At 42.1% G+C, this 13844-nt stretch overlaps 1 protein-coding gene across 1 annotated transcript in view; it reads left to right on the top strand.

The window, feature by feature from the left end:
- Nucleotides 1-13844, top strand: part of nrxn2b (neurexin 2b) — a 496668-nt gene that overhangs the window by 169136 nt on the left and 313688 nt on the right. Inside the window, exons 9-11 of the mRNA XM_066718736.1 lie at nt 8386-8505; nt 9235-9616; nt 11664-11854. Of these exons, the coding sequence (XP_066574833.1) occupies nt 8386-8505; nt 9235-9616; nt 11664-11854 (693 nt within the window). The remainder of the gene's footprint in view (nt 1-8385; nt 8506-9234; nt 9617-11663; nt 11855-13844) is intronic.

Below are 13844 nucleotides of genomic sequence, written 5' to 3'. Positions count from 1 at the left end.
TCAGTCAATCAATCAAATAGAATTGTACCCTGCCTACCTTGTCACTGAAGAGTTTCCTCATGTCACACAAACTCACACTACACACACACACACACACACACATATATATATATATATATATATATATATATATATATATATATATAGAGAGAGAGAGAGAGAGAGAGAGAGAGAGAGAGAGAGAGAGAGAGAGAGAGAGAGAGAGATAATTCCAGACACTGGAATCTGCAGTGAATAAGATATCTATAATAGATAGATAAAATCTCATGTGATTTATGACAGGACTGCTAAAGCTGGGAGCAAATCAAATCTGGGGGCCAACAAAAGAAAGATAAGAGCTGAGAGGGAATTGGTCCCAGAAAACAGCCTCGGGTCAAAGCAGCACCCAGCCGGTGTCCTGCGGAGAGAAGCACCTCTTACACACGCTGACTGTCCGGCTCCATGAGCGCCCAGAACCACTGCTAATGGAGATGAATGGGACGCAGTCATTGTCAGCGTCAACAAAGGAGGACAATGAGCATCATATTTCATCGTGAGCCCATTATTGGGGCTGCAAAGTTAGACACACACAGGTAGATAGATAGATAGAGATCTAGTTTAGTGCTTCCCAACCTTTTCACACTTTCTTAACACATTCCTTGTGTGGCACGACAACCCCCTCCCATCCAACCCTTTGTAAAATTAAAAACACAAACGACTCTCCGTGGGAAACCTGAGCTGGTCCCGATGCACAGAGCTGTGTAGTTCAGGTAAGGATTTGATTGATTATTTCATCTGTATTTTTTCTCCTGAGTGTCTTCCAAAGCGCCGTGGTGCACCTCGAGTCAGAGGATTTGGCAAATGGTATTGACACGGGGAGCCATGCAGTGCGGTAGAGTGCGTGCTATACTGCAATGCAGTAGCACAGCTCAGGAGAAATATTGTGAATATTAATATAGATGCTAGGGTGTTGTATTGGCATATCTATTGTGATGAAGACAAGAACAGCATTACAGTTAAAGCTGGGTCCTGTAGTGACCTACATTTGTGCATTTTAAGGTTAGATGATCAAATTAGGATGTTGGTTAGGGTTACAGTTCTGAATAGACTGGACTGGGTTGATTAGCTCATCTCGGTGTAGATCTGTTTGGGCCTAAATTTAAATTGTGTTGTTGGCCAGTGTTGGGGTTCAAGGTTTATTTTAGCTTTAAAATGGGGAAGCTCCTGATAAAATGCAAAAATCTCTCCTTACTGCAATATCACAGTGTAACATAAATAGTCTACATATTATTTCAGTGTTATATCTGTATTAAATGGAGATTTGGACAGTGTAGAGGAATACAATTATGAAAAGGAAATAAACTTGAAAAGCCAGAAAGAGAAAATCTTTTCAATGGGAATTTTTTTTAGGGACACGTATGCAGAGAACATTTAGAGAACATTATAATTTTTTGTAATGTAGCTAAATTATGCACTAAAATGGAATGTAGTGAACAAATTAGCATTATTAGCATAACTTAGCATAACAAATTAGGATTGAATCTTGCTCCGAGCTAGGGTTAGAATTGGAGTCCCAAGTAGACTGAGGCTTTAGTTAAGGTTACGGTTGCTTTATTATTGACAACTCAGTAGCTGGAAATGTTGTTGGCTTGGATTTAGCCTGCTGTTAGGGCTGAAAATGGGGCCAGTATCCTGCTGATGTATTAAAATGGTTTATAGGGGAAGATGTTTCCTGTTGACACTAAAATGCTTCAGAATAAAAAGTCTGACTGGTGTTTAGATTTAGGCTATTTGTGTATTTAATGAAGATTTGGATGTTTAAGAAAGAAAACAAATCGGTAATTTAAACTTGTGACCAAGACCGGTTAGACTTGAGTGAGAACGCAGGTTGATGCCACCCACATACAGTACATTTACATTTATTTTTTTACAAAAATCTATTAATAAAATATATAAATACTATATAAAGTGTATTCCTCACCAGAAATAACTTCAAACTGCTGTATGTCTTGACAGAGTGAACTCGCCCCCCCCACCACCACTGACAGTCCGTTTTAGTTTATCTTTGTCAACCGTAAGACCTTCACCGCCTTGTAGGGGTCAGTGTGTTCAATACTGTCATTATTTTAGCACAGTTGATCTATTTCGTGTTGCTTTTTGTATATTGTGTGAGACAGTTGAAGTTATACATTTTATACAACAGGCCAGCATTTTTTAGTTTTGTTCTCTGCTATTACTAAAATTGTGTTTTTGCAATTTGAGATTTGCAGAGCAGGGTTTAGGGGAGTTGTGTTTAATCGGAACAGGTTCATTTTTATTCTGCCTGTATAAATGCATATAGGTGTATCCTTGTCCCTGTATTATTCGCCTCCTAAAGGACTTCACGTCCCAGAAGCCACTGCACCGCTGTTATTGACCAATAGGAACATGGCATTGAGACAGCATGCTGCTGCACTGCTGACCAAAACACACGTGTCTCACTGTTGCCTGTGTGATATAAGTGCACAACGGTACTTCCCTGATGGGGAATGGGTGCTGTTATTTTAGAGTATAGAGTATGAAGAATACTCCCCATAGTGTCTGCCTAATCATTGAGTTTCTATTTTTGACAACCGTGCCGCATATTTGAAAAAGCAATGAATACAATTATTTGAACTTTGTGTTGTTTGTGACTGTATTTAGTTCACTGTATTTTAGCCTTTAGCCGCACCAAGATGGTTTTGCAAAAGCACTAATACCGTTTTATATAAACCCTTTTAAGATACATGCCAATGTTATTGATTTGGATTAATCTAAAAGGGTTTCCAATAACATATAAAACGATGTGGTGATGTCATCAGTAAATTATGCTAATTAGCACCATCGAAGGTTCAAACCTTTTTTGAGTTCAGTCCCCACGACCCTAAAGCAAAATAAGGCAGTACAGAAATAAATAAGCAGGGGGTCCTTACAACAATTTGAAGCCCCAGATCAATGGGGTAGAGCAATAGTTAATCCAAGTAGAGATGTTAATTTGATTAAATAAACAGGACTTTGTCATCTGGCTCAGTGCGTCCTTGGGATGCATATCTGTAGGAGTCGAACCCTGGTTGCAATGGTCTTACAATGAGAGTAATGCAGCTAAATTATGCACTGCAATTAAATGTCGTGATCAAATTTGCATTAGGCTGGGGTTCGTCTCTGAGTGCCCAGCAACTTGACACGAGTACTGACTTAACTCAGTAGGATGTAGATTGGTGGGGTATATATAAATTAATACATCCTAATGAAGGCAGTATTTTACTTCAATAGTGCAAGACTGATTAATTGTGTAGTGGCAGTTTGTGCAGGTTTTTAAATGGCTACATAATGAGAAAGGCAGCCAAAAAGCTGATTGTGTCATTTTATTAAACTGCTAAGTTTTTTGTTTTTTTACTAATTAACAGAATGCTTGCCCTAGCATATCTGCCAACTTCCCCCCCAACACAAAGCCTGTGATTATTTTCCCTTTTAAATAGTATAAAAATGCTTATAGGCAGGTCCTTTTTTTTCCCTTCTTAATTACCATTTTATTTATCAATGAATACTTTTACTTCTGGTGTATATGCAGGATTCATGCTGCCACATTAAAAACTATATAAGGATTCAGCTGAAGTCTGCAACTGAGCCTCTGGGCTGTTATTTATGTATTGAGCCACATAAAATTACTTGTATAGGTACTTTACTGTAGAGAATCAGCAACAGTTTCTATTTTTCCCCCTTTGGTTGGTTAAGGTTTCTGCTTTGATCAGGAAGTGATGTAACTTGGGGGACTCCATGCTAACAGTGATTCATTATTCAACTGCCATCCAGCTCTGCAAAATGCTACGGTGTCTCTCCATGGGAAGAATATATGCCGAAAGATACAAACCCTTGCACCCCCAAAAGGAAAATGCTGCACCCCCAAAAAGGAGATTGCTTCACACATTGAAATGACCTATTGTCCTCTCTTGACCTCCTATATCTATGGGCTGAGGTATCTAACATGAGGCGTTTTGATAATGTGAAATGGTTTGCGTTGCAGCATTTTCCTTTTGTTTGTGGAGCATTTACCTGTGTGGGTGCAAGTTCGGACACTTCAGAAACATCGCAAAAAGGTACTGTTAGGACCTGCTGTTAGTAGACTCACTAATGAACCGAAATAATGTATTTGTATACATTTCTTTCGACGCTCATGCATTTGTTTGGCCAGGTGACACTGATTTTTGGCCAATGTATATTGTAGGAAACCCTTTGGGGGGAGGGGGGCAATTGAGCAAAAAGACTCCAACTGTTGAGAGCTGTGATCATTTCAAAAACACTAATTCTATCACAATTAGATGGGGTTCAGAGTGCGCACGAGTGATCTGTGACATCACTAGAGCATTCTTCTGGAAGACTTCTACGGACCTTGCCCAACAACATTATGTTTGTAACACGCTGGCTATTTCCCAAACATGATTGTTTCCATTGGCTCTGCCTAGGGTTAGTGGACTACGCTATGAGCAATAAACTGACCTGTTTGCTCCCTTGTCCCCCACCCACCCAGGGGTGAAACTATACTATTAATGCCATTCTGTTTCCAGAACATGTCCGAATACATTTCCGAAATGCCCCTCAAATGACATCACAACACAAGCCACAGACCCAGAGATTTGTATGTGTTTTTCTCATTCACCCTGAGCTCAATTAGCCTCACTGTGTCCTAGAGGGGCACATATTTAGGTACAGCCAATTAATTTTCCTAGTAATGTCAGAACTCCTTTTCAACTGTTCTGTTGCCCCCGTTTGGCGCTCTCGTATCGCACTGACAGTGCGCCGCGCCACGCTAGCTCGCTGACCTACTTTCACAGGCCGCCTTAAAACAAACAAAGACTGCTGGATCTCTACACAACAGCCTTGTATTAAAGCAGGCAGTGTTCCTGCTGTTTTTCCTTCAGTGGAAGACATCGGGTACTTGCGGACAAGGAGAGAAGAGTCTGGATTTCTCCAGTCTTGCAGGGCTACAACACGCCATCTTATAAATACTGCAGAATTCTCTGTAAGCTAAGGGCACAGCTGGGTTTTGAACAGGATGTCTCTGTCTGTGCTACGTCCAAAATCCCCCTGTTTTAGCTGTGCTGTTACCAAGGTACTAAGCAAAGTGAATTCTGTTCAATTGTGCCTCCCCACTTCATTCATAATCTGTTGATCTCTTCAACTTGTGTCAACAACTCTTAAGTACCCAATACATGTAGCATAGGTGGTACAAAGGATACCCAAGACTAGATTTTAGCACGCCACTCCAAATCCACTTAGAGCACAATGAACAGACTCTATCGGCACACTTTCGCAAAGCATAGACCCAAGTGTGTGTATGATTTTATTACTGCCGGTGTATCCTTCTCCCGGGGTTGTATGGGACACAAGGCTGAAATCTGCTTCTACTTCTCTGCTCTTTATTTCTACTCATTGTATAATAATGAGTTTCTGGAAACATAGCCTGTAATGGCATTCTCCAGTTTAGAAAATCATCTTCAGGAATGAATTAATACTCAGTTTGTGTGTGTGTTTCTGTTGACTCTGACCACTAATATAATAAGTACTTGGCATTCAATAACAGCGATTTTAAGAAACAAACATACAGACATGATATGGACTGGAGAGACAGGCAGATGAAATAGGCAGAGGACTCTTCAGTGACGTTAAACAAGAGGAACTATTAGCCACCAAAAACAAGCTCAGAAACACAAAATTAAAATACTTTACAGCATATAAATATTGGCTCTAGCAATTCAACTTCTGTAAATACGCTATTACTTCAACTGCTTCCTGTATCTGTCTCTCCGGACACAGCTCCCCCTTCCCGTATCAGACCTGGGCTGTATTTTCCTTATTTGGCTATTATTTACATTTAAGCCTATTTGATCTTATAATACAAATAATAATGATAATAATATGGATATGGTCATATTTCGTTTTTTTAGATTCTGTAAAAGAAGCCCTGACCTATGGCTAGAGAAATTATCTGGTTCTAGAAATGTCATCATCCAAAACAAGCAAGACCCGCCGATCAGCTGATTGTTTGGTCATTGAAATTTAATTTTAATCTGCAGCTGGGGACATTGCATTGCACCTACTTCTGTGATTGTGGGGTGGATGTGTATTTACTCAGCGTTGTCCACTGCCCAGGCGAGTATTGTTTTTAAAATTAATGTTATTATTTCGCTGTAATCACATTAACACGCTCAGACGAATCCAACAGAGTAGGCAGTTCAACGGGACGATAAGCGACAAGGACTGATGCTTTCCCTGCACTTTAAATTTGTGTTTAAAATATCGTTAGACCTCCTCAATTACAGGAGATATTATTATTAATAATAATACAAATTGAACTTCGTGACTCTATAAACACACATACACTTTCCATATAAACCCTGTTGAGTTCATTAGTAACACCCTTCCTCTGATGTGGCCCTGCCAGTACAGCACATTAATTTGGGAAGCACTGCCCTCCAGATCATTATATGAGCGCAGTAATAATGGTGACACACGGGCCAGTAGATAAGAACCTCATTAACCTTTTGATTGCAGGGCTATTTTAAAAATGGATGAAGATAATTTGGGCCTGAAAGATACCAAAGAACCAAAGAACCAAAAAAAGGCAAATATAGTATGTTCAGATTGTTGTATCCCTGCTCTGCCCGGGTTTGGACACTTCTCTGTCATTCTCTCGCACTTTCCGAAGTTTCGGCCATGATAAATCCTGATAAATCAGCTGGTAGCTTTTTGAAATTCTCACCACCAGCCTTCACTGCTTAATGAAGCCGCGGCACCGAATATAGAAATGAGAACAAAAAACACACATCTAGATCCGTTTCTCTCTCTCTCTCTCTCTCTCTCTCTCTCTCTCTCTCTCTCTCTCTCTCTCTCTCTCGTATATAAAAAATGCATGCATGCGCTTCAGCATGGGCTAGAGTAGTTGCTGTCTATCTTTTTTTCAATAACGACTTCTGTGGGAGCCATATTGAACTGTGTAGGCCATTCACTCAGCTGGCAACCCCGACCTAAGCATTTGCGTGAACAAAAACTCTTTCAGACCATTAAAGCTGGCGCGTACTCTAAGAGTCAGTCATCCAGCAGCCCCCTACCTCTGAACTACAGGCAGCACGGACTGAACTGGAATGCTCGGCCCCGTCTGCAGCGCTCTTTGGCTGGTGAATAGCGAAATGTGCCTTTCATCTGCCAAGATTGATCCCATTACAGACGGCTTAAACACTACAATGAAAGCGTGGAGCACAATGCAGTTAATATCCCTCCGTTTTAGACTATAGCTACACACAGAAGGAATGTTTTTTTTTTAGGAAACAAAGAGTGACTTGCTTTCAATTGCAATTCAAAGAGCTGTGGAAGTGTAGCGCATTATGAATGCACAGTTGTGTTCAACCAGAGTGTGACCGTGCGGTGTGGGAAAGAAAAAAAAAGCAGATCTTTTAACAAGGTCACCGGATTTACAGATGTATATGTATGTGCGTGTGTGAAAGAAGTGGTTTGCCTTTGTTGCGATGTGCGTCTGTGATGTGCAGTGCTGCCCCCAATTACTATTCGACAATTCTTGCGGAGCATTCTGGGAGGGGGGAAGAGTGATGCCGAAAGAGGCGATGGGTGCTCACGGTTGACCACCCACTCCAGGAGCCCGTATTGATGAATCAGCACCGTGTGGGTACGATTGAGGGAAATCTGATTCACCTGCCGAGAAAGAGAGAGAGAGAGAGCAAGGCTGTGTGAAGAATTCCTCTCATTCTCAGATGTCTCTGTAATGTCTTCCCACTTTGCTGATTCATCTCTGATTCGGGCAGCTGTTCTCCACTCCTAGATGTGTCAGTTTGCTCATTCACTGTCACCTGTGTGGTCAGACCCTTCTCAGATTGTCCTCCAAGCACCCAAACCACACAGCCGCCCACACTCTCCATCCCTTAAGAGCATTAGAAAGTTTACAATCGAGAGGAGGCCATTCGACCCATCAAGTTTGTTTGGTGTCCATTAATAACTAAATGATCCAAGGATCCTATCTAGTCTATTTTAAAATGTTCCAAAATTGTTGCTTCAACCACATCGCTAGGGAGTTTGTTCCAGAGTGTGACAATTCTCTGTTTGAATAATGGTGGGGGTGGAGGGCTCTGAAGGCCTTTCCGTGTCAAGGGGAGTGATGTCACCTTAACACGGCCATATCCCATGAAAAGTGCCCTGGAAATTGTCAAATGCTTCTTTGGGGCAGTGCTGGTATGAACGGTTCCCAAGTGAATGGAGGTCTTGGGTCTGGTCTTGGGTCTTACCTGTTCCTCCCTGGGTGAGGGGAGGGTGGTAGGGAGGCCGTGTTGGCCCTGGCTCTCCATACAGGGAGTGATGGGGGCTCTCTGTCCCTTGTAGGTAAAGGACCGGAAACGCTGTTCGCAGGACAGAAGCTGAATGACAACGAGTGGCACGGAGTGAAGGTGGTGCGCCGGGGGAAGAGCCTGCAGCTCTCTGTGGACAATGTGACCGTGGAAGGTAATGTCGCTGTCCGTCCCCTCTTAACCAACCCAATAATGCCGTGTTCGAGATTGTAATAAAGTGAACGCAGAACAGTATGCCACTGTGGCAATGCTGTAATAAAGTGCACACAGCACAATATGAGACTGTGTCAACACCAAATTGCAGACGCCGGGGGATGTTGTCAAAATATTGTGATACGGAGAGATACAATTACATTTACAGCTGTATCCCAGGGAAAAGAATCTTGACAAATCACAAAATACAGAGAAATAAAAACAAGTTTAATTAAGAACATTTTACATAATCCTCTGTATTTCTGAATGCAGAGTAATAGAAGTGAGGTGGACATGTGCGGGAATGGCAGGAACAGTCGGAGACCATTAATGACACCCATGTATGCTCAATCACCTATAAATACATTTGCTGCCGGGTACAAGCTTGTCATTTTAGGTGTGAGCCCCATTGGGATGGTACAGTAAATCCCAACTTTTGTACTCCCTCCATCTACTGGCTTCTATCCCTGCCCGATTGGCAGCGATTCACATGAAAAATGTCCACCTATCTAAGAGCTGAAAACAAGAATGGAATAAGACAACCATTAGTGCGATGCAGGATTCGAATAAGCACTCCAGTTGGTGTGGAAACCAGCAGCATCGAGGTTGAGGCCAGGGGTTGGGAATCACTTGTTTTATTTTCTGTGATTCATTGCTTTTTACCTCTGCCTGGGTTTTTGTCCCCCCCCAGGCCAAATGACGGGTGCCCACACGCGCCTGGAGTTCCACAACATCGAGACGGGCATCATGACGGAGCGGCGCTACATCTCGGTGGTGCCCTCCAATTTTGTGGGGCACCTGCAGGGGCTCGCCTTCAACGGGGTGCCCTACCTGGACCAGTGCAAGAATGGCGACATCAGCTACTGCGAGCTGAATGCCCGCTTCGGCATGCGGACCATCATCGCCGACCCCGTGACTTTCCGTTCGAAAGGCAGCTACCTGGCACTGGCCACGCTGCAAGCCTACGCCTCCATGCACCTGTTCTTCCAGTTCAAGACCACGGCCACCGACGGCCTGCTGCTCTTCAACAGCGGCGATGGCAGCGACTTCATCGTGGTGGAGCTGGTCAAAGGGTGGGTTTCTGCGCTCCTGGTTTCTGGAGATAGGGAACGTCACGCCTCAAGGGCCGGAGTGTGTAGGTTTCTGATCTGATTATTACCTTGAAAGATTTGACTTATTACTCCAATAATTAGTTCAATTATTCTGATCTGGGGTTAAAAAACTAAAACAAAATGCTGAACTTCTGGTGCTCAATACTGGACAGATATTTAATGACAGCTGTGGTGTCAGGATGGTGTTTTGCAGCAGACGCAGCTCCCCTCAATTGCACACACTTTACGCTTTTAAAAACATGCAATGAGATGGTGTAGGCTCCTACTGCGCTATTACAGTTATCTTTTAATATTAAAGTACCATGTTTAAATACACCCAGAAGGTTATCAAATTAGGTTAGACCTTAATTGAGATTTTTCTTGAATACATTTAAACAAATTAATTTGCCTACATGGATTACACAAGGAATCTGCAGAACTGTGGAAATGGTGTTTCATATGACAATAAAAAAACACACATTATATTGTTAATTTATCATCTTCTATTCTGTTTTCTGTAAAACCTCCCTTTGTCTTTAATTTGTAAATTAACGAAATGTGAGCTGACATTTGGATTGGTCATTATTTTTCATGTCAGGGAAAATGCCAGAGCTTCCTTTGTCCTCTAGATGCCCCTAGCAAACGTTGAAAGGATTAAACTGTCCCTTAAATACGTGACTTAATAAATACATAAAACACTCCACAAAAAATCACGGTCTGTAATGAGGAACGATACAACATGGCCAGCTTCAAGGAAAGAGACTCGAATGTATTTCTTCATACTGTGCACAAAAAAAGAAAGTTAAGTATATATTTAAAAAAAGCAACATGCCTTTTCACTTGGGAAAAAAAAAATAACAAGGAAATCTTGCAAATGCGGTTTCTTTTTTTTCTCTCCCTTCACCCACAAACACAGTTGTTCAGCGAGCAATTAAGCAGCAGGAGGCATCTTGCAATCTTAAATACCAGATGCACATTCTTAAACGGTTTATTTTTATTTGGTTTCTCCCGTGCTTGTAAACACCCAGCATGTCCAGCAAGGCAAAGCGGGGGGAGGGGTGAAGAAAAGGCAGCGGCAGCAATATTGGCCTGTGGAAGCCAGACACCTCCACCAAACTACCAGTCTTCGACCAAGACGGTGGCTGACGGATCTTCCTCGCCACATGTATCCACCTGTGTCTTGCCTTCTGTGTATTAACACCAAAGGAATTACATCCCAGATTGTGAACCGTGCCGCATGTTTTTTTTTAAGATTAAAAACACAACAGCCAAAAGAACAAACAAACAAAGGAAAATCTACCATCTCCTCTTCTGTAAAACTGCTGGGTGCTTTCGCTGCAGTGTTCGGGGGCTCCAGAGGGGAGAAACGGGAAGCGAGGCCAGTGCTCTTGTTGTTTTTGGATTGCTCTATTTTTGGTACCATAAATAAAGGCATGGATATATGTATTTTTAATCAAAGCCAAACAGTCATCACCGCAGTACTCTCATGCTTCTTTTGAAACCATTCCTTTACATGGGTGGCAAGTAGAGATCTTTATTTAAGTTCAGAAGCAGATATTGCCACCAGCAGCCAGCATCCAGTCCTGGTCCCAGAGAAACCCCCCTGTCCCCATCTCCAGCCAGCAGGTTTTATAGATCAACCAAAAGTCTTGAAAACACTTCAAGCTGGCGGTGGTATTGGTAAATTCGGTTCTTTGAGATCATTCACCTGAATACCTTCAACCTCCAGGACATGCAGAAGTGATTGGATACACTGACTGACATGTGTTCACAATTGGATGTCTTTAGAGGGCGACCTATAAAATGAATCAGACAGATCGAGAGCTCACATGGACCACAATGCTCTGTGGTTCCCCTTGGCATCTAGAGTAAAGTTTGTCTAAGGTGCTGTCTAAATGTCCAGGTTCATATAACTATTGAATCAATATGACTTCAGCCTGATTGAGGTGCACCACACCCTGCAGGAACTTGTAAGGGAGAAATGTGCTTTATCTCCCACTGACTCCATGCCATGCTGCTTTCTGTGCAGGTACATCCACTATGTCTTTGACCTGGGCAACGGGCCATCGCTCATGAAGGGCAACTCCGACAAACAGCTCAACGACAACCAGTGGCACAACGTGGTGGTGTCCCGGGATGCCAACAACGTCCACACCCTCAAGATCGACTTCCGCACCGTCACCCAGCACTCCAACGGCGCCCGAAACCTCGATCTCAAAGGTAGGGAGACGGGCTCCTCTCTTCCTCGAAGTGAAAATGTCTGCGTGTATTTTTATACTTGGGCTTTTAACCACAGGGGCAGAGAACCGGTGAAGTGGCCAGAATTCCCCTTAAGATTGTGCAGACAAGATTTGGTAGCCAGTTCCATAAACACCTAGCCTTGTATTGTGTTTATATCCCATCCCTACTAAAACAAAGCTTTTCACTTTCACTTGCGTTGAAAGAAATGACATCTCTATGAAAGTATGCAATACATCCCCACGACTTTGTATGTCTTGGATTTTCTCATTAGCAAGATAGGGTGTTAAAGCTGATAAACATTTTGTGATGATTCCTCCTAAGGCACCGAAAACCTATTAAAAGTATTTTGTGCTTTTGTGCTTCTCCCTGCAACTCCGAGAACGCTTCAGGGGAAACTCTACCTAAGTTGTTACACACAACTGGCCCGAAGTATTTCTTGTGGGGTCCTGAAAAACAAATTACAAAATGCTTGTGGTGAGGAATAACAGTATTACGTGAAGAGCATTTATCTTTCCTCTCAATCAGAGGCACAGAAGGAGACTTGGTTATTAAAGTGCAGACAGGATCCAGTGGGAAGCCACATGTACGTTGTGCATGTGTTGTGTAGTATATTAGTGGCTCTTCCCTTCGCACGGGTAGTGCAACACACTTTAAATCCAGGAACGCTAAAAGGAAAACTTTCAAAAACTTCCAAAGTTGTTTTACGCCACAGGCCACCGTTCAAACGCGGATGAGGAGAGGCTTTGGAATCGGCTCCCAGACTTGTGCCTGGCCTCTCTGTGTATGTTGTGCAGGAGATTGTGTTTAATGACGTCCAGGAGGCATACAACCTAATGCTTTCTGAGATCGTGTCTCAATCGTATGAATATATCTAGACATCCCAGTGTAGATTGCTCACACATTCAGTCCTGTGCAGGAGTTGTTACATCAGTTGTTCTCAACCCCCGGTCCTGGAGGGCCCCTGCTCTGCTGGATTTTGTTCCAACTGAGCTCTCAATTACTTAATTGAACAAATAATGTACTTACATTTTACTTTTTCTATTGTGTAACATACAACAAATTGTTCCTTAATAAGATAATCAGTTCCTTATTCAATTTTATACTTAACTACTGGAAATTATTAGTTAAATCCGTCAAGAACTGAATCCATTGTAGTTCGATCTCACGGTGAGGCAGACAATTTCATAAATAAAGATGTGAAATTTAGTGCACAGTGTTGCCTTACTGACCTGTTTTTCCACTTGTACAAAATATGTAATTTCAACCACCTATATAATGATTTCTTCTCTGAATCCCTTTGTCTGATTCAAATTACGAATAATAAGAAAAGTGTGCTTGAAACAGGTCATATGATCACTCAAGTTTGTTTAAATGAAATTGCTACAATAAGAAACAACATTAAATAAAAATCCAGTGCTTCACTATTTGCATGTATTGCTCTATATCTCTGTGATCTATGAATAATAACCTGATGAAACTCAGGTATCGGCTCTATCTGCTGTTAATAAAGAAATCCAGTTTAATTTCATACATGGTGTGGTCACATGATTAGGGAGCATGTTGCGAATCTCCAGATTGTTAGTACCTTATCAAAAAATCTTCTGCTGCTCTGATTATAGTGTAGATACATAGCTCTACTGTTGTGTCTTCATGGGACTTTTCCATGTTGAGTTTTTCCAAGACTTTGAACAGCTCAAGAGTCTCTTCTCTCACTAGTATATATATTATTCCTACAGTGAAATGCACAATGCAGGTTGTTCAAAGCACTCTTAACCCAAAGTACAGAGCACATCATTTCAAACAAAGAATAAATAAAAACCTCTATTTGCTATTCTTCTGGGTCTGCTTCTGAATCAATCTGATCCGAAATGCAGGGGCTGTAACTGTCGCGAGCGTGCCCAAATCAAACCCACCGTCGGGATGAAAAGGAGGTCTTTCTCAGCGCACTGCTCTTAAATACCTCTCAGCG

This window comes from Amia ocellicauda, chromosome 12, assembly GCF_036373705.1.
Source record: "Amia ocellicauda isolate fAmiCal2 chromosome 12, fAmiCal2.hap1, whole genome shotgun sequence".
Taxonomy (NCBI): domain Eukaryota; kingdom Metazoa; phylum Chordata; class Actinopteri; order Amiiformes; family Amiidae; genus Amia; species Amia ocellicauda.
Note: the sequence above shows the minus strand (reverse complement) of the source record. Positions and strands in the feature narration are given on the sequence as shown.